General features: G+C 48.7%; 2 protein-coding genes across 6 annotated transcripts in view; both read right to left on the bottom strand.

The window, feature by feature from the left end:
- Nucleotides 1–11540, bottom strand: part of NCBP1 (nuclear cap binding protein subunit 1) — a 133802-nt gene extending 122262 nt beyond the window's left edge. The window contains exon 1 of the mRNA XM_067039745.1: nucleotides 11537–11540. The gene's annotated coding sequence lies outside the window, so the exon portion shown is untranslated. The remainder of the gene's footprint in view (nucleotides 1–11536) is intronic.
- Nucleotides 1–24296, bottom strand: part of TMOD1 (tropomodulin 1) — an 81945-nt gene that overhangs the window by 54129 nt on the left and 3520 nt on the right. For all 5 annotated transcript variants that reach the window (XM_067039754.1, XM_067039752.1, XM_059073269.2 and 2 more), the window contains exon 2: nucleotides 5971–6121. In XM_067039754.1, coding sequence (XP_066895855.1) covers nucleotides 5971–6090 — 120 coding nt within the window. In that variant the 5' untranslated portion in view covers nucleotides 6091–6121. The remainder of the gene's footprint in view (nucleotides 1–5970; nucleotides 6122–24296) is intronic.

Raw genomic sequence — 24296 nt, 5'->3', positions numbered from 1 at the left:
GGTGGTTTCTTTCTTTTTTTAAGATTTATGTTTATGGTGAAAATAACATAACAACTTCAAGAGAAACTGAATTAGAAAAAAAGTAATTTGCTGGTAATTCCCCAACTTTGTTCTCCAAGTTGCCTTCCAGGCCCTCCCACACACACTCACAGGAGGTGGTAGTTAACAGCACAGGCTACTGGGTCTGACTCTCTGGGCTGGAATCCCAGCTCCTGGGCAGGCTACTTCATCCCTCTAAGCCTCAGTTTCCCCATCTTTAAAATGGAGCTGATAACCAAACCTCTCAGAGGACTAAAGAAGATAATCCAATCCATGCAGGGCTTTGTCCAAGTAAATGTCAACTACCTATTGATGCTATAAGAGCTCACACACTGTACCCTGCCCAAGTCACAGTGTGACTTGTCATTCTCAAACATCGCTGTACATTGCCCGTTTTCCCTGTTGCCTGGTACAAAGGCAATCTGAACTGAGGAGCTGGCTCAGCTTCACAGCAGCATCCACTTAACTCCAGAGAGACAAGAAAGGGCAGATCCCCTTGGGGAATCAGTCAACAGCAGATACTTTTAGCACATGGAGCATTCCTCTCCCATGGGAGTCCAAGTGCAACAATCTCATGATAAGCTTGAGTTTTTCCAGGACGCAGACTAAGAGAGAGAAAGTTTCGGGGACTTTTTTTTACTGTGCACAAGTTTGGAATCCCCTGCTGCAAACAAAGCAGCTTTCCAACCCTGTGTACTCTACTGTGTCACATGACACTGGGGCTTAACAATTGTATCACTGAAAACATAACCCCCTGAAACATTATCTGTTAGCTGAATTCAGGTCATAAGATTGCCAGGAACCGCTCATAAAATCAGAGACAGTTAGAGCTGGAAGGGGTGTCAGAGGGCATCTAGGCCCACTGTGTCCATTTTGCAGATAGGGAAACTGAGATCCAAAGAGGGAAAAGCACTTGCCAAAGTTGGGAGCAGAGCCAAGATTGAATAAGGACCTCTGCATCTCAGACTGTTTCTAGGAAGAAAAGGGGATAATTTTTCATACAGCACCTTCCCCAACTACAAAACCAGAGCACATCCGTGGCTCAAACTATCTTCCTGTAGACACCAGTGAAGCCGTATAGTGGTGTGGCTAAGACGTGAACTTTTAGAGCCGTGTCATGGCTCTGCCACTGCCTCATTTCAGTTTCCTGGACAAGTTACTTCACCTCTCAGTTTTCTCATCTGTAAAATGGGCATGATAACAGTGCCTGCTGCACCATAGGATTAGGATGACGGTTGAATGAATTAATATTTTCAAAGTGCCTCGAACAGTGTCTGCAGATAAAAAGTGCCACATAAGCACTTGTTAAACCAGAATTAAAACAGGAGGAGTATAGGGTATAAGAGAGAGGGCAGCGGGCCCGGGCTGGTTCTGCTTGGGTCTGTGACCACAGCAAGTTCCTTCCCCTCTCTGGGCTCAGTTTCTGCTCCGTAAGTTGGCCGGTTGGACACCTGCTGGTCTCTGCGTCCCCTCCCGGCCAGAGGCTCCGAGGCCTCTCCTGGTCTGCATACCTTTGACCTCTCCCTGTGCTGTGATTTCAGAACATGGGCTGAGGGCAGGTGAAACTCGAGCTGGAATGTTTGTGCTCTCAGAAAGAATGGAGCCCCACTAGATCTTTTCAAAACTCCCATCCTGACTTGCAAATCAGGTAACAGAGACATCTCAGTGAAGGGCTAATTGTTAGATGGGGACAAAAACCCCGCTGGTCTCCGTTATCTCCTATCCTTGCTCTGATTTCTCTTCTCTTTTTCTTGAACTTAGAGAAAAAGGGGGCTTTGAAAATGTCCACTTGAAGCCACAATGCTACGAGGATCACAGGTCTCAGATTGCCCAACCCTACTCCGAAATTCAAGTGCACTTGTACCTTCCTCCTGCCAGAGCGGGAGGTGCCACGCTTTGGAGCCTGTTTGAAATCTGAGTCTCCGCGCCCTGGTCCTGTGATGCTGAGCAAATCAGTCAGCTCTCTGCACCTCACTGGGTTCTCCAGCCCTCCAGTGTTCACAGGCATACCTTCCTGTTAATCACCGGTGAGAAGGGCTCAGGGCAGCTGGCTGTGTGACGTTACAGAGGCCCTGGGAATCTGCGGCTAGGGCCAGATACCCTGATATTAGGGGTGGGGCCATTTGCCACTTTAGAAGTGAAATGGAGCTCCTAGCTGGGGCTCAAGCAGTCCTTAGGGGCTCCACTCTCGGTTCTGAGAGGGCTCCTCCATCTGCCCACTTCCCACTCCCAGGTCTGCTGCCTGTCTCTGACCCTTGTCATCACCTACCCAATTTGTAGCCACAGCCTAATCTAAACTCACGCCCATCCAGGGGCTCAGGGCGACTCCAACAGCCCCAAGGCCAGAGGCAGCAGGCTCTCGGGGCTCCTGGGAATCTGTGCTTCACCCTGAAAATGGCACAGATTCTGCAAGATGGCAGAAGGGTTGTGGAGAGGGGCAGGGGCCCTTCCTTATCTTCAGGAAAGATCTCTCTCACTACCATGGGAGCCCTTCCACCTCTCACCCATCTCCCCAGCATCTCCTCCAGTCCATCTGTCCTTAGTCAGCAAGTCCACTGACTCTCTGCCTTCGGGACTCCCTGGGTCTGCTGAGAAAAGTCCAAACTCTTTAGTCTTCCTTGCACCCCTCTGCCCCCATATCTAGCCCAAACCCCCTTCCAGGCTCAGTGAGCCCTCCACAGAAACCACGCCTAAACTCCCCACCCCCAATTACTTGCTGTACATGAGCCTTTGCTTGTGACCTTCACTCAGCATAGAATGCTTCGTTTTTATTCTTGACTTTGAAAAATCCAGGACCCAGTTCCAGTATCACCTATTCTGTGAAGCCTCCCACCAAAAAGAATTAATCCTCTCCCTGAGCTCCCTGTGTGCTCCCACTTAGGACATGGTTTATTATGCCTGCTCCCCACTGGACTGAGGGCCCGAAGGGCAGAATCCCCGCTAGGCTCCCCTGCTGGTGGCCGCACAGGGGTCGGTACATGGCAGGTAACTGAGTCATGTTTACCGCATTGACTAGAAGTAGGTACATCCTCCTTTAGTTCTCACATTTTAAAACTATCTGCTCTTGCAATTCTATACAACGGTGATCTAGGTTAGAATTAGAACAGAATAATTTTATAGCAATCAAGCTGGAAGCTTGATGGTTTCTTCCCTACATCACTCGTTTTTATGGAAACCCAGGCTAATGGAAAGCGATGGTGCAGGGAAGGAGGAACCCAAGGCTCTCCCACCGGTGCTGCCTTCTAATCAAGCCCAGCAGCCTCACCTCAGGGACCGTCTCCTCCTGGCGGGGTCGGGGGTGGGCAGCGGGGGTCATGAATAGCAAGATGAGGACACACTGCTGGAGGGGCTGGTCACTCTGTGCGGCCTAGGACCCAGCACCCCTAAACAAGGATTCTGGGTTATCTAGAAAGAAGACATTTAATCAAACCCAGAGATAAGACCGGGTTATAAGCTCAAGGAAGCTTAGCTTTGAATGGGACCAACCAACTCCATTATTTCATGGATTGGGACACTGAGGCTTAGGGACGGACAGCAACTGGTGCAAGGTCACATGAGTGTAAGAGACAGGGCCAGGGTTGCACGTGGGACACCTAACCTCTAGCACTGCATATTCCCTGCTAACCTACATTCCCTCTACACTAGCTGCAATTACTTGAGGGTTAGTGAAATGGTAAAGTAGTGTTTTCTTGTATGGATCACTGTTAGACCAGGGTTGAGCAGTGACAGGTTTTTTTTAAAAGGATGAAATATTCCATTTTTAATTTAAAAATATATCAAATGGGAAATGCACTTAATTCAGTAACATTCATTCTCTACCTTCTCTGAGCTGGGCATTGGCCGGGGTACCTGAAATAGCCACCTCCCTCAGCTCTGCTGACAGCTCCATGGTGACTGGCCAAACCACAGACATGACCAGGGAGCCTCCTGCCTTGTGATGCCGTAACCTCACTGCAGAGGCAAATTCTGAGTATTAAACACACTTATATGTGCTACCTGACACATATTCCCCACCATCCTATGGCAGCTGGCTTGATAGAATGGTGGACTTGGCTTTTGCAGACTCAGCTGCAGTACAGCTAGGTGGTAATACCCTGTAGGACTGGGGCAAGGGTCTCTAGGAGCCTGTACATGCTCTGAATCAAAGTCCAATATATGGCGCTTCTTCTCCCACGGCCAGGATTCACGGGTCCAGAAAATGGGAGTAGCACCCCTCACTATTACCAGTGGTACCCCTAGTGACCCACTGGCAAAAGTTGTGCATCCTGTTCCTGTGACCTGATGCTCTGCTGGCCTCAAGGTCTTAGTTAGTTCCAAAGGGAGGAATGCTTCCACTAGGAGACACAGCAGTGATTCCACTGGATTGGAGGTTAAGACTGCCACTTTGGGCTCCTTATGCCTCTGAATGAATAGGCAGAGAGGAAGTTTCTGTACTGGCTGGGGTGATTGGTCCTGGTTACCAAGGGTAAAGCAGACTGCTGCTCCACAAGGGAGGTAAAGAAGAGTATGTCTGCAATACAGGAGATTCCTTAGGGCTTTCTTAGTATTACCAGGACCTGTGATTAGAGTCAATGGAAAACTATAACAACTCAATGCAGGCAGGACTACTAATGGCCCAGGCCCATCGGAACTAGGTTCACGCCGCCAGGCAAAGAACCACACCCAGCTGAGGCTATGGTTGCTGAAGGCAAGGGAAGTACAGAATGGACAGTGGAAGAAGGTAGTTATAAATACCAGCTATGACCACGTGACCAGTTAGAGAAACGAGGACAGTGTTGTCATGAGTATTTCCTCTGTATTTTTTTTATGAACATGTTTGTGTATGTGTGAGTCTATGTATGTGTATTAAGTAAATATCTTTGTCTTCTTCCCTCTCTTATTCTCTTAACTTGAAACACAGATGTATTGGTTTTATATGGCGGTATCTAAGTATTGTTAATTTTACATCATAGTATTAAATTATGGGAGATCAAGGAGAAAAGTAAACATTACTCAAGGACTTTACCTCTTCTTCTGGCAGGTTATACACAGGATAGTTGTATCATGTTAGGCAGAATTATGACCTTGTTATTGTCTTTATTTGGAGATAAGTATGGTTTAAGGAGATGTGTATGGGTGCCAAGTTGACTAGGAGTGGACTTGTGATGGTTAATTTTATGTCTCAACTTGACAGGGCCATGGGGTGCCCAGATGTTTAGACAAACATTATTCTGGGTATGTCTGTGAGCGGTTTCTAGATGAGATTAACATTTGAATTGGTAGACTGAGTAAAGCAGATTGTCCTCCCCTAATGTGGGTGGCCACCCAATCAGTTGAAGGTCTGAATACATGTAGAACGAAAAAGCTGATCCTCCTACCATCAAAGGGGGAATTTCCTTCTGCCTGATTACTTTGAGTTGGGTAATTGCTTTTGTGTTTGTTTGTTTGTTTTCTTGCCTTTGGACTTGAACTGAAAGCACTGGCTCTTCCTGGGTCTTGAGCCTGCCAGTTATTCGACTGAAACTATACCATCAGCTTTCTTGGTTCCCAGGCCTTTGGACTCAGGCTAGAACTACACTCCCAGCTGTCCTGGGTCTCCAGCTTGCCAACTGCAGATCTTGGAACTTGTCAACCTCAATAATCATGTGAGTCAATTGCTTATAATAAACTTCTTTATATATTTATATATATATATAATCTCCTACCTCCTAATGGTTCTGTTTCTCTAGAGAACCCTGACTAATATAACACACACACACACACACACACACACACACACACACACACACACACACACACACACACACCTGCAAAGGCAATGTTACTCCAATGTTATTGTCATAGAGGGAAAGGCGAAGTGGTACTTCAGGAAGTCGGCCTACCCCTCCCCGAGGTGGTAATGGCTGCTATCCTTGCAACTGTGACAACGTGTCCCCTTTAGTGCCTACTCACATCAGGGTCCAGCTCATCCAGCTCATTTTCCAGGGTCCTCAGCTCTTCTTCTGTTAGGGCTCCAAGGATTTCATCTTCATCCAGGTCACGGTATTTCTCTAGTTCTCGTCTGTATGACATCGTAGAAGAACTTTCTGTTCCGATCTATGACCTACCAGAAAGAGAAAACTCTTAGAAAGACCCTTCTTGGATTTGCTCTCAGAGCAAATAGACGCTTATCACTCACATGGAGCCCTGGGCATGTTTTATGAATTGTCAGGATAATAATTACTATACTGGAATCCTGTATTAGGTTGGACTAATTCGCTCATAAACCTTGCAAGGTAAAAGTCCTGAGGGCATGCAATTTAACGACTTGTAATTGTTGTAATTGGCATGGCCATTAGTTACAAGTAATGGGTGATTATAAATGGCTCACGAGTGCCTGAAAACTACTTTATTCTTCAAATAGTTCGAAACTTTTCTGTACAACCCTCCACCCTGATGGAAAACTTGAACGCTGAAAATTCTGTCAAGGCTGATCTTAAAAGCAGGGGATGTGTCAATGGTTAATTAAGCATGCAGGCCCTTCCCCTACAACATCTCATTCAATCCTCACGAGAAGCAGCTGACGGTAATAGTTAACTTTTACTACCATACGCCAAGCTGTGCGTTAAGTAATTCCCAAGGACATTTCCAATTTAACCTCTGAGGTAGGCATTTATCCCCGTCTTGCAGACGAGCACACTGAGCTTGGAGAGGTTGAGTGACGCACACAGATCACACCACCAAGAAGGGGCAGGACCACCATTTGAACCCCAGTCTGCTGGCTTTCCAAGCCCACGAGGCTCTAGCCATTGTATCAGGCACCTTTCCACAGAGTCACCTAACTTCATGGCCAGAAGGAGATCGTCCGGACCAGACCTCTCATTTCACCCCCCAGGGAGCTGGCTCAGAGGGAGGAAGTGATTGATCGAGGGGGTGGGAGTCCAGGTCTGCCACTTCCCAGCTGCTCTCCTTGCGAGAGAAGGCTGCTGCGTATTCTCCGTGGCACAGATGACACCTAACACCTGTGTTTGTATCCTGTCTCTGCTACTTCCATAACCATGACACTTTCACACCTGAGAACTCATTCAATCCTGATGCCACACCCTGTAAATTGAATCTTTTAACTAACACCTTTTTATCCATGAAGAAACTGAGGGATGACCTAGGGCTTGACTCAGAACCCTTGTCACCGGACCCCAGCGCTCCCCACTACACCACACTGCTTGTCACTTAACCCGGGAGACGTGACGGGGTCCTAAGCCCTTCTGTCCCCCAGCTTGGCTGAAACTGTCTGATAACATGACAAGCCCAGCTCACACATCACATCCTCTGTGAAGCCTCAGTGTCCCCTCTCTGAGCAAAGTTCATCACGGCCACGGCACTGCACCCACACCTCTGCACGCGGCTCGCACGTCTGCCTCCTGCGGCTTCCTCGTGGGCAGGGCCTGCGTTTGCTCCACCCAACTCTCCCGAGGGCCCGACTCAGGGCTGTGCACACAGCAGGAAGTTTTTCACTGAAATGAACCCAATTCTAGTTTTCACCTGCCATTGGTGGTCCAATCAGACCACCTTGAGGACATTCTGGGCTCTTCTCTTGGAAAATGGACAGTGTCAGCTTGCTGCAGGAGCTGCTAGCATCTCTGTGTCTAAGCCAGTTCCCACCTGTCCTGCAGCCTATGTGAGCTGAGCTCTCAGCTTTGGTTTCTGAGGCTGACAGGCTAAAGGGTGAGGCAGTAGCTCCGAGCTTTTGTAAATGCTGCAGAACGAAATGTGTTATTATGTGTAGAGTTGATGTTATGGGTGGAATTGTGTCCCCTCCAAATTCATATGTTGAAGTTCTAACCCCCTGTACCTCAGTAACCCAAAACCACATTCCAAGTAAGAATGTGACACTACTTGGAAAGAGGGTTGTTGCAGATGTAATTAGTTAAGTTTGGATGAGGTCATGCCAGAGGAGGGGTCCCTGATCCAATAGGACTGATGTCCTTATAAAGAAGGGAAATTTACACAGGCACACAGGAAGAACACCACGTAAAGATGAAGGCAGAGATGGGGGTGATGCTTCTTCAAGCCAAGTAATACCAAAGATTACCAGCAAACCACCAGGAGCTGGAGTAGAGGCCTGGAACAGACCCTCACAGCCCTTGGAAGGAACCAACCCTACCAATACCTTGATCTTGGACATCTAGCCTCCAGAACGTTGAGACAAAAATCTCTGCTGTTTAAGCCACTCAGTGTGTAGTACTTTGTCATGGCAGCTGTAGCAAACTAATACAATCAGTATCACCTTCCTCACAGCATTTTGTGGTTTTAGACCCCAGTGGAAACAAACACAAACAAAACCTGTGGCTCATCTGTGAAACGACTGACGGAATTTTCCAGAGTAGAGAGAAACAAAACCTAGGAAAAGATAACCAACTTATCAATCAAAAAGCTGGAATTAATTGTTAATTTGAAACAAAGTAATTAAAAATAAACAAAAACCAAAGTTGACTAGGCTACCAGAAAAAACCTCCATTTCAGAAAGAGCGCAGAGATACGTGTTATTCATATAAGTTTGTGCATGTGTGGGCCTCTTTGTAGGAGAAATCCGAGTGTGTGACAGCTGGCTTGATAAGAAAGGACTTGCTTCCCAAATACAGAAAAGGCCAGTGCCATCCTTTTCTCTAAGAATGGCTCAGCTTGGTCTGACGTCTTCCTTTGACCAGACCCCAAGAATGCAATGTTCAGACCATAAATGGCCCCCCCACCGGCTTGATTCATTTCTATTTACTTCCAAAGAAAGCACAAGCAGCTGACAATGCTCTGGTATAGATGAAAAAAAAAACCCTTCCTGATGGCTCTCAGAGAATAACCTAATTTGGATTTTCCTGAGTGGAGCCTGGAGAGGCCCTGTGGTCTCCATCCCAGGGCCAAGAGGACCCTAGTGAAGGCCTCAGAGGCTTCCAGAATCAACTCACAGACACACCTCCGAATTAGCATCTCTCAGATGGGCTGCAAAACACGTTTCTGGTGCTCAAACAGGTATTGGGTTGTACCAAGCTGCACAGGGCTCTCTACTCTGCCTGACTTCTCAAAACTCTTGGTCTGCTTTCCCACAATGGAGGTCAGTCGCCAAGACAGGGAGGGTACAAGCAGAACTTCCCTGTCCTTTGGACCATGAAACCATGTCTCTGAGAAACTGCTCCTGGAACTGGAATCTCATGGAACAACGTTTGGAAAACACAACCTTAGATTCACCTCTGGGTCATATGACTCACACAAGAAGGGGTTGGGGGACAGAACCAGCTGGGACAGGTTTGGAACCCTAGGAGCTTCCCAGGCTTGTTACCTTGGCCAGTTGACTCATTTTTCCTAGATGGTTTGCACTAAAACCCTTAGAAAGAGTCATGGACAGACGCTGGAGAAGGGACTAGCCAGTACAAGGCAACAGCGGAGAGAGGAATCCATGTCAAAGCCACCCGGGGAAGAAAGGAGCTGGGAAGGAGCAAGAAGAGAGGTGTAGGTGTAGGTGGCAACTATGGGGCCTGCTGGAGGAGGGATGGGGCTGGGTAGCAGGCTACCTCCAGAGATGCCACCCTGAGGGATGCAATCATGACATTTCCTGAAAAAGTCTCCATCTTTGCGCACACAGGAAAGTTAATGTTCTGCTTACACACTCCATGGTGCCGATGAATTTAAAACTCCTATTTCAAAGGATTTAAAAGGCCCTTTCTAATGTCAAGTGTCCTGTGACTATTACACAGTGATGAGGCATCGCATTAAATAAGCTGAGAGAAACGGAGAACCCCTAAGGTAAACTATGAAGCTGTCAGCTTCAAGCCACACTCATCTACTTGGCTCCCAGGGACAGTTTCTCTAAGGTGAGATTTTTCTCCTATGGTCAGTGATGTGGAAGAACTGGAGGTGGGGGACAGACAGGGCAGGAGGGAGGTGAAAACACCACGTTAATAGAGCCCACTGCAAGCTCGGCTTTAAAAGATGGCTTGGGGGAACTCTCTGGCGGCACAGTGGTCAGGACTCCATGCTCTCGCTGCCAAGGGCCTGGGTTCAATCCCTGGTTGGAGAACTAAGATCCCAGAAGCTGCACGGCACAGCCAAAAGAGGAAAAAAAAAAAAAGAAAGGCTTGGAAGAGATGGTATTTTATAGCTGTTAGTAAAAGGCCCCTGCTTCCTAGTAAAAGAGGTGTCACAGATAGACACAGACCTGAGATTCAGAGGACTTTGGCTGGTGTGCCAGTTGTGGTGGTAAGTCCGTGGGTGACCCTCACTGAATCCCTCCGTCCTGTGGGCCTCTGTTTGCTCATCTGTAAAATAAGCATAAATGGACCCGGAAATTCTGCTTGTAACCTATCCCCCATGGGTGGTCTTTAAACTGTGCTCAGGGGAGAGCTCAGGCTCTGAGAAAGCTTCTCCAGAGCCCCTGCAGGGAGTTAAATGGGAGAGGCTAATAGGCAAGAGCACTCACCCCTCGTACTGTCTGATTTTTGGAGGGTCCCACATAAGGTTTCTCTTGAAGAAAGGGTTCAGCTGCTAAAATAAAAAGTTGAAAATCACGTCCAGCCTGGGGCTGGCGTGTGGTCAACGCGGGCTCCACAAATATTAGCCACATTATTATGAGGCTGCAGCAGCCACTGCTAAAGCTGGGGCGGGGCCGCTGCCTCTCCGGCCCCCACCCCCTGCTCCCCCATACATTGTCATCAGACTGTAATGGTCGCCAGGTAAGGACATGTGTCTTGTCCTCATGGCCCCAGTGCCTAGTCCCGTGCTTGGTAAAGGTGTTAGGAGGGCATGAACACATTTGGACTTTGCTCTAGTGTCCTTGGAACTTGGGGCAAGTCCCTTCTCTTCTCAGGCCCTCTGTTTCCCCTTCTTTTTTTTTTTTTTTTTTTAATTTTTTTTTTTTTGTGGTACGCGGGCCTCTCACTGCTGTGGCCTCTCCCGTCGCGGAGCACAGGCTCCGGATGCGCAGGCGCAGCGGCCATGGCTCACGGGCCCAGCCGCTCCGCGACATGCGGGATCCTCCCGGACCGGGGCACGAACCCGTGTCCCCTGCATCGGCAGGCGGATTCTCAACCACTGCGCCACCAGGGAAGCCCTCCTCTTCTTTAAAGTGGAAAAATCTGGGATGGCTGGGAACCCAAGAGGGGAGGGACGGGCAGGAAGGGGTAATGAGGCTGCCCAAGGCAGAACTGAGCCGCTGCTGCCTGCTTTACAAATTGGGTCCTGAGTAAGAGTTGGTGAGGGAAAGAAAAGGACAGCTCAATAAATTAAAAACGCATTTAAAAACTGAAGTCTTGGGGCTTCCCTGGTGGCGCAGTGGTTGGGAGTCCGCCTGCCGATGCGGGGGACGCGGGTTCGTGCCCCGGTCCGGGAGGATCCCACATGCCGCGGAGCGGCTGGGCCCGTGGGCCGTGGCCGCTGGGCCTGCGCGTCCGGAGCCTGTGCTCCGCGACGGGAGAGGCCACAGCAGTGAGAGGCCCGCATACCGCAAAAAAAAAAAAAACAAACAAACAAACAAACAAACAAACAAAAACTAAAGTCTTCCAAATCCTGTGCATTTTACACTAATGACACATCTGGCCTCCCTGCTTCTCAGTGGCAGAAGCCTTAAGCTTCTGCTAAATATGAAAATAATAGAATTTATAAGCTGTGCCAGGAAGTAAAACCAGGCAGGTTGGATAGTAAAAATGAGTGGGTCAAGGGCTGAGGCCATACGTCAGGAAGCTTCAGGAATGAAAGCTCTGAGACAGGGCAGCTCCTGGAGTACCGAATGCACTTTTAGATCTCTCACGGGAGGTGGGTGTAGTCACTGGTGCTAATGGCTCTTCCAGCATCTGCCCCGGGGAACACTTGGGCAGGAGGCTCTGGAGAGGTATCTTGATTTATGGACTGCATTTCCCTGAGGTCAGGAAGAGCTGAGTCACAAGTTCAAATGAATATTTTCCAGTTATACCATCTTGTTATTTCAGCCACAGTGAAGGGAGGTGGATTTACAAACAAAGCTGATTCTTCGTAACCCTTCTCCTCTGTCTTCGTCTTCTTCTCTTCTCTTCGGGAAGACACTTTGGCTGAAGGGATTTTAGGCCATGATCCCTCATCACTGAAGCCTGAGCCCCTCTCTTGCATCGGCTCCAGGGACACAAGAGTGCCTGAGATGTCCCCTGTTCCTCCCGAGAGAGCTGTCTCCCCACTGCCCTCCTCCAAGGGGCACCTCTGGGGGCAGCCATGCTTTATAGCCTGTGATCCCTACCTCAGCTGACTGCGCAGAGCAGGTGCCTGGCTCAAAGGCAGCCAGTTGAGTGGCTAGTCAGTGATCTATGTGGCTTGGATTTAAAAAAAAAGAGTGAGCTGGTTGAATGATCCCTTCATTCCTTGGCATTTGTATTGGTTCCTGAGACTGCCCTAACAAAGTCCCACAAACGGAGGGGCCTAAACAGCAGAAATTCATTGTCTCTCAGTTCTGGAGGCTAGAAGTCCAAAATCTAGGTGTGGCAGGGCTGGTCCTTCTCGTGGAGAGGTCTGAGGGAGAATTTGGGGGGTGAACTCATGGGGCTGAGAGATGGGGAACACGGCGTCCCAGAAGAACCCAGTCCCTGCTCCCTCAGGCTTGGGCTGCTACGGCTCATGTCGGAGTTCCCATGAGACCCCCGTCCCACCACAACCCTTATGAGGCCCACCCTCTCCTCGCACACCCTTGCTGCACACAGTCACCTCGAATGCGTCCCTGCTCCTTGCAGCCAAACAAGTACGAGGCTGTCCCGGTTTGCCTCCTTCCTTTCTCCCCACCCCTTCTCATTCTCCCAGATGACGGATTCTTCTTGGCCCACCTGTGCCCCTGGGCGCTGCCCTCTGACATCTCACACTCCCCCGGGGGCTATCTCCAAGTGGGGTCAGCTACCCGTGATAAGCCGATGACCCTCGCAGGGTCTCATGCTCTGCTGAGAGCATCTCCTGGAGTCCCTCAGCCTCCACGTGCCCACCCCTGAGCGCGGTCACCTCTCCGCCGCCACCAGCTCCTCACCCTGCTGAGGAAGGTAAGCCCCTTCCAAACTTGTCAGCCACCTAGGCCAGACACCCGGGGGTCAGTCCGAACCCTCCCCTCGACCCCCCCAGTTCTGGTGGGTCCCCACGCCTGTCAACCCCCCCCCCTCATTTATTCTTTGGAATGCTATAGGGGTTTTTGTTGTTGTTGTTGTTAGATTGCGGTAAAATACACAGCATAAAATGAACCATTTTAAGTATATAGTTCTATAGGATTAAGTACATTCACGCTGTTGTACAGCCATCACCAGCATCCATGTCCAGAACTTTTTCATTTTTTCCAGCGGAGACTCTGTCCCCCTTTAAGCACTAACTCCTCCTCCCGCCCCCGCCACCAGACTCTGCAGCCACCATTCTTCTTTCTGTCTCTATGAATCGGACTACTCGAAGTGCCTCATCGGAGTGGAACCACGCACTATTGTCCTTTGGTGACTAGACTCCCATCTCTTTACCATCCTTTGTATCTGTCCCTCCTCTCCCTTGTCACGGCGACTGCCGTTTTTGGATCTGTGTTGTCACAACAGCCTCCCAACCCAGTTCCCTGCCTCGGTTCTACCTTCTACCTTCGTGTCCACACGCAACTCCGCCTTCAAGTGATCTTTGTGAAAGTCACTTCTGATGCTGCTCCTGAGCTGAAGCCACCTTCCACAGCCCCCATTATGACAGATGGAGTGCAAACTCCCCAGCCTGGGGTTTGAGGCCATCGGAGACCTGGTGGCCTCTGTGCCACCCCAGCTTCTAATCCCCGCACAGGCTTTCCCCTTCCGGCTGGACCCTCCACTCGCCCCCAGCACCTGAGCACCCCTGACATTCTGGGCCACGCACACGCGGTCCTCTCAGCCTGCAGCACCCTCTCCCCACCTCCTCACTGGAGAGCCTCGGCCTCCCTGCAGTGCTTCCCTGCCCAGTGGAGGTGACCGCAGCTCCCACCTCCCAGCCCCCAAGCTGAACTGGGTGGGGACAGCATCACATCTGACCAGCATCTCACGCACAGCTCAGACTAAAGGCTCAGTTACGGCAGGTCAGTCAGGAATACAGACCCCCGGAGCTGGGTGGACACCAGACTTCTAACGCAGGCTAGTGACCCCAAAGGGAAGAAAAGTCAACTGTCCCTTCACTGGATGGGGCAGGGTAGGGTGTGGAAGAGATAGACAAGTAGGGATTGGAAGTTTGGGGGGCTTACCTTCCTCAGTGTTTAAGCTTTGGAAGAGGGTCATAAAATGTGACACAATAATTACACCAACAACCAGTCCAAAGTTCAGAGACCTTTGCAACTTAAAACAAACAAACAAACAAGCACTTTCATGCCCGCAGTTTCCTGTCCCCTGCAGGGCACGAAGTGACAGTGCCTTGGCATGTTGTGATCTATGATTGGATCCAGACAGACAGGGAGAGGGAGACAGCTGGACCACGAGGGCCCAGCTCTCCCAGCCACCTAGGTCTGAATCCCCTGCCATCTCGTGTCCCTAGGCAGCCCCTGTGTGACGGCCTGAGTGCTCACTTAGCCCTGATGAAAGACTCTCCCAGGCAGGACTGGCTACAGAATTTGCCGGGTCCAGTGCAAAATAAGACTGTGGGGTCCTGAGTTCAAAAATGGGAAAAAAGTGCTGCTAAAGGTACCAAGACATAAAGTTTTTCCTTTCTCTCATGGTCTCTGTCTTGATCTGTCATGGTGTCTTTAAAAGTTATGACTGAATATCATGATCTACACAGGTGCCCAAGTGCTGTGACTCAGAGAGTGCACACCAAGTCCTCTGGCTGCCAGCTTCCCTCCCCTGCCAGATGCAGGACAGACATGCTCTGCCCTGGTAGGGAGCCAGGCAGTTGAGCCAGGCTTCTCCCCTTCCAGTGGGGCCACTGCCCTAACACACGGAGATGGGTGATCCCAAGGGTATCCCAACCTCTGCACCAGGACAATAGGTGCCTGGATCACAGGACGACAAGAGGCTTGCCCTGCAAGGTTGCCAGCTGAATGCACCCAGGGCGAGAGCCCCAGGAGTAGCTGGGCAGTTGTGGGGAGGGGGAGGCTGGTAGGACCTGGGGGTGCCAGGAGGCGAAGCACCTGGAGTCTGAGAACCCATCCTCGGGAAGCAGAGAGGCAGCAGGAGATGGGACATCGTGCGGGACCTCAAAGCCCTGGTGCACACTTCACTGTCCATGGGGCTTCACTTTAAAATATAAATCCAAAGATAAAATTAAGAATTTCAAGAAATCGACTGTCGAGCATTCAACCAAGCACAGAGTGTTTCTGAGAGCAGGGCTCTGTACAACCTACAACCTGTTCCCAGCCCTCTTCCCAGGACACACATCCTGAAGGCTCCAGGGCTAGACTCAGCCTTGGCTCACCTGGGATGGCCCTTTTCTTCTCTAGTATCCTCCAACCCACTGGGATCTCCACTCTCTGGGGTCTATAGGAAGCTGGAGCCATTGTGTAGTGGCAGAGGGACACTGGGATAGGAGTCAGGGGATTTGATTACAAGTCCTGACTTTGGTTGAGGATTTGCTGTGTGGCCTCGAGCAAGTTGCTGTACCTCTCTGGATCTCAGTTTCCACAACCTAATTCGTTGAGTGAGTGTTTACTGAGCACCCACGTTATCCAGGGCATAGTGGGCCTTTGTGGGAGAGACAGAAATTAATAGGAGAGTTCCGGCCCTCAGGAAGCTTGCAATTAAGTTGGGAGGATACGACTCACACAGAAATCCCTGGGGTGGTGTCATACACATCCTCTCTTCACCCACCACCCTCAGAGGGAGGTTGAGCTGGGCCATTAGCCCCACTTTACAGACGATGCCTCCTCTTGGGTCAGCCTGGTGGCAGGTGAAAGCATGGACTAGGGGTCACGCAGACCTGGGCTAAAATCCCTGCTCTGGCTCTAACTGGTGGGGCAATCTTGGGCATGTCACTTAGTGCCTCTGAGCTTCAGGGATTCATTTGTAAGGTGAGGGCACAACCTGTACCTCTGAAGGGGTGCTGTGATGAAGCAGTGACCTAAAGGATGGGGCAGTTCAGATGGCTGGTTTCCTTTCCCATTCCTCAGTTTCATGAAGCTCCAGTCCAATAAGCCAACCCTACAAGCATTAGATGGGTGGACATGGCTGGGCAGCCATGAGAAAGGTTTGGGGGTTCTCAAGTGACTGTCTACCCAACACAAATCAACAGTGTGAGGCGTTGGCCCTCAAAGCCATGGTGTGATCTCAGCTGCATTAATAAAGGTACAGTGGACAAAGTAAGGGCGATGATGGTCTTGCTAGGCTTCAGGCTGGACCTCAGCTCTGGGCGCCCACTCTTGCACTGGGGATGTGTGATATTTTTTCTTTTTTTAATAAGGCATTGGTTATATACAGTCAAGTGGGCAAGTCTTAAGAGCACAGCTCACTGAATCTTCCCATATGCATACACTTATGTAAACACCACTCAGATGAAGATATAGGCCATTTCCAGCCCGCCAGAAGGCTTTCTCATCCCCCTCCCAGTCCATCTCCCTCAAAGGTAACAACTATTCGGACTTTTAAAGCCTTCTAATAAATTCGCTTTGACTGTTTTTTTTTTTTTTTTCTTTTTTGTGGTACGCGGGCCTCTCACTGTTGTGGCCTCTCCCGTTGCGGAGCACAGGCTCCAGACATGCAGGCTCAGCGGCCATAGCTCACGGGCTCAGCCGCTCTGCGGCATGTGGGATCTTCCCGGACCGGGGCACGAACCCGCGTCCCCTGCATCGGCAGGCAGACTCTCAACCACTGCGCCACCAGGGAAGCCCACTTTGACTGTTTTTGAACATCATATAAATGGACACGTATAGAGGGTATGTTCTTGCATCTGGCTCCTTTCAGATGCAACTTTATATCTGTGAGATTCATCCACGTTGTGTGTTAGAGTGGCATGTGATTCTTTTTTGTTGATGTGTAGTATTCCATTACACGAACTACACCATAATTTGTGTGTTTACTGTTAATGGACATTTAAGTTATTTCCAGTATTTGGTAATTATAAGTAGTCCTATGATGGCTTTTGGTGGGAATAATCACTTATTTCTCTTGGGTATGTACCTGGAGCAGAATTTCTGGATCACAGAGTTGGCATACACTTAGTTTCAGTAGGTACTGTCAGAAAGTTTCCCAAAGTAATTGTACAATTTTACATCCCCACCAGCAGGGTTTGAGAGTTCCAGTTGTTCCACATCTTTGCTAATTCTTGGTATTGTCGGTACTTTCCATTTTAGCCATTATGGCGGGTGGGTAGTGGTATCTCATTGTGCATTTCCCTGATGACTAAGGATGCTGAGCACTTTTCCTATGCCTATTGGCCATATGGGTGACCTCTCCTGTGAATTGGGCCTCCTCTCTTCTCTTCCAGAGAAGGGGGGCAGGGTGTCATATGAAGAACAGCTGAAGGGCCGGGGAAACATGGTCACACTCTGCAAACTTCAAATGGGCTGACCTGGGGAAGAAGGAACAAAAGTGGTCTGTGGATCCCAGCTCTCAGAGACATAGATTTACTGAGGTGACCAGGACATGGATTTCTGATCAGCGCAACAAATTGTCTAAAAATAAAAAATGTCCAAGGAGGCACTGGGCTGATTCAGGAGGTGGTGAGCACTTGTTATGCCAGGCATGTGAGCAGAGATGCTAGAGCCCTAGATGAGGTTTTCCAGAGAGGGCTGACGTCTCAACTGATGGTGGGTTTTAGGAGTTGACAAGATGAGATTTCAGGCCTATCAAGGCCTGGTTCTGTTATATAAGACATGTTTGGAGCCACTGAGTGGAGAGCATGGGGACTCAGAGATGATCAGTTCTGTTTAAAAAAGACTTGTTTCCTGGCCTGTTTGCATTATTCTCCCTGGCTGATCTCATTCTCTTAGTCATACAGGAAAGTACCTTCTGAGAAAAGCAGGAAAACAAGACACAGCATTTGACTCTGTCACTCTCTGCAGTGACTCTGAGCCCCATCCCAGTTCACACGGAGCCTCAAAGGTCCACACGTCGGGGCTTCCCTGGTGGTGCAGTGGTTGAGAGCCCGCCTTGCCGATGCAGGGGACACAGGCTCGTGACCCGGTCTGGGAGGATCCCGCATGCCGCGGAGCGGCTGGGCCCGTGAGCCATGGCCGCTGAGCCTGTGTGTCCGGAGCCTGTGCTCTGCAATGGGAGAGGCCACAACAGTGAGAGGCCCATGTACCGCAAAATAAAAATAAAAATAAAGGTCCACACGTCAAAGCTGTCAAAGGGTTTAAATTAGAAAAGCGTGTGTGTGTGTGTGCGCGTGCACCACTGTGTGTTTTCATTTTGCACCTCTTGAGGTCATCACGGTGTCTCAGTCACTGAACGAATCATTGTAAGCAAGAGGGTTCCAGGAAAAGACGCTGAACCCATCGCCCTGTCCCAGCTGGCCTGCCCACCGGTCCTACAAACCCTGCCGTACTCCACTCTGTGGTTCCTTCTCCCCACCTCTCTGCAACTGCCCTGGCTCAGGCCACCATGCACTCTCACCAGCCGCTGCCTCTTCCATGGCCTCTTTCTCCACACCAGCTGAAAAGGGTACTAGCAAGCCAAATACTAATACCAAGGGGAGGGGCTGTCAGAGTTCTGTCATTAGAAGCATCATCTTATTGCACTCCACCCCCACCCCCCAAGACTGAAAGCTACTTGAAGGCAAGCATCCTTGTCTCCCATGGTCCATCATAAAGCCCTGCTTCTCTCAGGTGCTGAAGTCAGTTTTGTTAAATAAGTGAATGAATGAATGCTTGGCATTATTACTGACTTTGACAGCCTTCAGACAAAAGCCTTGGTGGAATAAAAGCTGGCTTGTAGAAAAGCTTGTGAACTAACTCCTATTCTCACTTTCCATTTCATACACATGAACTCTGTCATGTTGCCTCACAGCAGGGGTTAACATAGGCACAGGTTTATGAAGCACGTTTTTGTAGTTTCTAAAAAGCCAATATGAAAAGTAGCATGGGCAATACCAAAAGGCAAGTTGAGGGGGAAATATTTGTCACACATTGAACAAAGGGCTAATTTTTTTTAACAGAGTTCCAAATTAAAAAAAAAAAAAAAGAAGAGTCCGGCGAAAATGTGGGAAGAGGAAAAGAACAGGCGATTCACATAAAAAGAAACACAAACGGCTAATAAGCCTATGAACAGAGAATGAAACCCACCCATAATAAAAGTAAATTGAGAAATGAGACATCAGTTCTCCTCTATCAGATTAACAAAGACGAAAAAGTCTGAGAATCTCTGGTGTTCACAAGATATGGAGGAGACCAACATTCTCACACAGAATAGAAGGACACATTGGTACACCCTCTCTTGAGGCAAGTTAAGTCATATCTATCCAAATGCACACATGCTTTGACATAGCAACTCCACTTCTAGGAATTGATCCTGCCAGTTTACTCACTGAATTGTACAAAGATATATGTACAAATCATCTGGTTATTATCTATCTTAGCAAAAAACTGGAAACCACATAAAAGTTCATCGATAGGGCACTGGGTAAATGAATTATAATGTAGACATACAGTAGAATGCTATTAACATCATCCTTGAGGCTACCATTGCCTGTTATGTTAACGTACCATCTAACAGCATGCATTATTCTGTACGTACCGCATACTAGCCACAGTGCTAAACTCTTTACGTGGATAATTTCATGCAATCCTAATAACTCTGTGAAGTAGGTACTTTTAAATTCCCATTTTAGCTGAAGAAACTGAAATGCAGTAATCTGACTGTATCAGTTTCCTAGGGCTGCCATAACAAATTACCACAAACTGGATGGCTTAAAACAGCAGAAATTTATCCTGTTGCAGTCGGAAGGCCAGAAATTGGAAATTAAGATGTGGGCAGGGTTGGTTCCCTTTGCAGGCTCTGAGGGAGACTCTGTACCTTGCTTCTCTGGCTTCGGTGACTGCTGGCAATCCTTGGCGTTCCCTGGCTTGTACCTGCATCACTCCAATCTCTGCCTCTATTGTCACGTGGTCTTCTTTCCTGTGTATGTCCATTCCACTTCTCATAAGGACACCAGGCACTGGGTTTAGGGCCCACCCTAGCCCAGTATGACCTCAGCTTAACTAATTACTTCTGCAAAGGCCCTATTTCCAAAGAAGGTCACTTTCTGAGGTTCCGGGTAGACATGACTTTTCAGAGGATACTATTTAACCTACTACAGTGACCAAGGTAACAAAGCTAGTAAGTAGTAGAGCCGGGATTTGAATCCAGGGGGGCAATGTGTACTCATTACCACTGCTCCATGCTGCCTTCCCATAGCAGCTCACACTTTTATAACACTAACAATGTCCCAGGCACTGACTTAAGCATTTTACATATAATAACTAATTTAGTCCCCACAACAAGCCCACTTCATACATGTGTAAATAGAGATTCCTCACAATAAACCCATATTACAGATGGGGAAACTGAGGCACAGGGTGTTAAAAGTTACCTGAGTTTATGCAGCCCATAACTGACAGACCTTAGATTTGAACCCAGGGAGGTATGTTCTTAACCACTATGCAAAACTGCCTCCCAACACTCTGAGAATTAGGGCTAAGAAAACATTTCTTTCTCCTGCAGGACTGGTCTTTTATAATCAAACACGATGTGGTCTCCAATTCATTGCTTCTCCCTTTCCTCTTCAGTTGTCATGATTCATCAGCTGATTTGAGTGTCCAAATAGAGTTGCCGTCATTCAGCTAGGACACTGGCATGTTTTCTCTCCTTAATCTGTGTTGGGCATTTTGAAAGGCCTTCAGAGAGACCCATGCGCCCACACAAATGACATGCAAACTGTTGTGTGCATGGATATATTCATTTTTTCTGGAGCAAGGGTCCATGGATCCCATCAGATTCTCAGAGTTTCATGATCCTAATTTTCAAGTTTTCTGCCCTCCCTCCCTCTTTCTTCTCTTTCTTTCTTCTGTTCTCACCAGTTATGTTGCCTATGCCGGTTTACTAAGCAATCTCATACCCTTTTAATGGTGTACGTGGAATGTAGTATAAAAACCATAAACAAATGTGCGCAATGTTGCCATTCAGTCTGACTTTTAAAATTTTCCTGGCTTTGTGTGGAGGAAGTCCGCCTTCCTGACTCTCCTCTTTCTTGTCTTTTGAGTACTTCTGAGGCAGGAGTCCGGTTCCCACCCCAGCATGGGCCAGATGCTCACCCTGCGCTCATAGATAGCAAACTTGTAAGCAGTGTGCACTGAAAAAGCCAATTGGACACAGAGGTCTGGAGCTTTGGCGCTCAGGGGGGTTTCTAGGCTGACCGGGAACTGGGCAGTGGTGACCTTAAATCCTTGTCTGGCCCTAAATTTCTCCGGAAAGCAAAGGAGAAGCCAGGAAGGCAGAAGAAGGTGGAAAGAACCCGCAGCTGCAAGCCTGACCCTTCCCACAGCCTGCCATCCCTGGGACTTCCTCCTTGCCAACGTGCTGCAGCCATGTGCCCCCAAGCCCCGCCCCCAATCACCTGCCCCCTCGCTAGTCCCCGCCCCCTGTGCATCCCATCACCTGGGCCTTCCCACGTGCCCACCACGCACCACACATCCTGCCCCAATGCACCACGTGCACCACCGCGTTCTTCTAGCCCCTGCCAGGGGTCCCATCGTGCTCCTCATGCCCCATACGGCGCTCATAAAGACAAAAACAAAACAAAACAACCAAACAACAACAACAAAAGTCCCATCGGGCTCCTCATGCCCCATACGGCGCTCATAAAGACAAAAACAAAACAAAACAACCAAACAACAACAACAAAATCCCAGAAAGAGCCCTTGATTTTTGACTTTGAGTCAAGGCTTAAATGAATTCATTTGTAGATTTTAATAGAAATACTCTCTTAATGCAAAGGCCAAGGGAAAACTTTGAGATAATTAGCACTCACCTTGGTGGTCAAAGTCTGCTGGTCAGTGTATGCAGGATAAGCCTCACATTACGATGTGTATTACCACTTATTAGGAATTATTAAGCTTATTATTTAATAAGCTTATTAGAAACAAGGAGCTTATTAGAAATTCAGAGTCTCAGGTCCCCTCCCAGGCCTACTGAGCCAGCATCTGCATTAACAAGATCCTGAGTATCTCCAATGCTAGAGAAGCACCAGTGTAGAACACAAGGACTCTGATTTCTCAAGTTTACCAAACCCTGGAGAGCACTTGGGTTTTTCTGGAATACACATCCCAATTGGATGACCTGGAATAATTCCAATTGGGGTTCACTATGCTATCTACAAAAAGGGGTCATTATACCGGCCCTTCCTCCCTTAAAGGATTAAGGAGTTTCAAAGGAGATCATGGGTTCATTCTATTTGTTGTGAGGGGGCTGAGGGGCTGCAGGGTTGGTGGGGAGCGTTAAGAGGTGTGGTTTCTGCCGGGGTGGTGAAGACTTGCAGATGATGTTGTGTGATTGTCACGGTTACCTCAGGGCTTTCATTTGCTTAGTCTTTTACATATTCTTTCATTCAGGGATCAGTCACTAATGAAAACATAAAATACTTGCGCTCTGCCAAGCTCGACACTGGGGAAGCAGAAATATCAGTAAATGAGTCATGAGCTCTGCCCTCAAGGATCTATCAGTCTGGTCAGAGATAAGGATGTAAGCAGCTGATTACACTTAGAACACACAATGGCTGGTTCTCTGAGGTCCATTCAGGGGGCTGCAGGAGCACAGGTGGGGCAATGAGGAGCTTTGCTTTAAAGGAGGATTACAAGTTTGCCAGGTTGAGAAGGAAGAGGACAGCATTCCGGGCAGAAGGAACAGCAGGGGCAAAGGCAGCGCGGCATGAAGTCACATATACTTGCACCATGACCAGAAGGTGTAGAGAACTGGGCGCAGTGTCAGGAGATGGTTTTGGAGAAGTAGCTTGGGGCCACATCTTAGATGGTCCTCGTGTTGGATGCCAAGGAATCTGGTAGGAAATGGGGAATCCCTGAATGAAGAGGAATAACACTATCCGAGCTACATTTCACAAAACTCTTTTAACAGCAGCATGAGAAGAAAAGACTGGGGTTTAAAAAAAAAAAAAGGGAGAGAGAGAGAGAAAAGACAGGGGCAGAAAGACTCTTAAGAGGCTCTGCTAACAGCTCAGGGAGAGAGATGGCAAAGTACTCGACTGGGGATAGACATGAATAGAAGAGATGTTAAGGAAGGCAGAATTGATAGGACTTTTGACCAAATGAATGGAGTGGTGAAAGGTATGGAGGTTTTTGGCTCAGAGCCTAGGTGGATGGTGTTACTGTTAACCAAGAAGGGAGGACACTGGAGGGAGACTGGGTGGTGAGCCTGAGTTGGGCCTGTTGGGTGTGACGTGCCTTTGGGACACCCTCTTGGCTTTGTCCCCTAGGCTGGAGTCACAGATGCCTAGAGCTGAGGAGCGTGGTCCAGGCTGGACAAAGGAATTTGGGAGTTCTGAGTGTAGAGGGAGTAGTGGGAGCCCTGGGAGTGGATGGGACTATAGGAGGGTGTGGGGTGAAAAAGAATAGGGTTGACAGTGGCACTGATATTTAAGGGATGGGAAGAGATGAGTCCATGAAGGAGGCTGAGTGAGGCATTTCTGCCTCATCACCCACCAGAATCATCTCCCAGGAACAGTCCTGGGGACACCTCCCTAGAAGCCCCAGAGTGAGCTTTGGCTGGGGCTGGGGACCTGAGAAGGAAGAACTGAAACAGAGACAGCGCTTTCACAAATCTCTTTTTCTCCAAGAGAAAGGATGTAAGAAAAGGAGAAACAAAAGAAATGCTTGAGTTTGTTTCATTTTTCAGATCAAAAACGGATCCAGCACCTCCTAACATCGAAGAAAACCCTTAGACTGTCCTAGGTTGACTCCAGTGAGCTCATTCTTTCGTTATCGTTAAGAGCAAAGAAAGTCTGGTCTTATCATGATTAACCAAAGGAGGATTTTATAAAACAAAACAGGAGACAGGAAATGGTCCCCAAATTATGCCATCTGCTTCATGTTTTTCCGTACAAACAAGCCTGTGGCTTTAAACTGATAATGGCTCCTAGCAGCCAAATAATTGATCTACTCGGTGTTTTGGCTTTAAGTGAAAAGTGAACTGGCCTCTTTAGAAATGTTGGCAGCCTGGCTGGTCCATTAGTAAGACCGAAAAATCAAAACACTGACTGGAAAAGGTCATTATGACTGGGCTCAGCAGGAGTCATCAATACATGATGTCATTTCAGAAACAAGCAAGCCAAGGTCATGAGCCCCCTGGACAGACAGAGTCAAACTACCCTTTGTGACCCATTACCACCCTCCTTCACAGATA

The sequence above is a fragment of the Kogia breviceps genome, chromosome 8 (assembly GCF_026419965.1).
Source record: "Kogia breviceps isolate mKogBre1 chromosome 8, mKogBre1 haplotype 1, whole genome shotgun sequence".
NCBI lineage: Eukaryota > Metazoa > Chordata > Mammalia > Artiodactyla > Physeteridae > Kogia > Kogia breviceps.
Note: the sequence above shows the minus strand (reverse complement) of the source record. Positions and strands in the feature narration are given on the sequence as shown.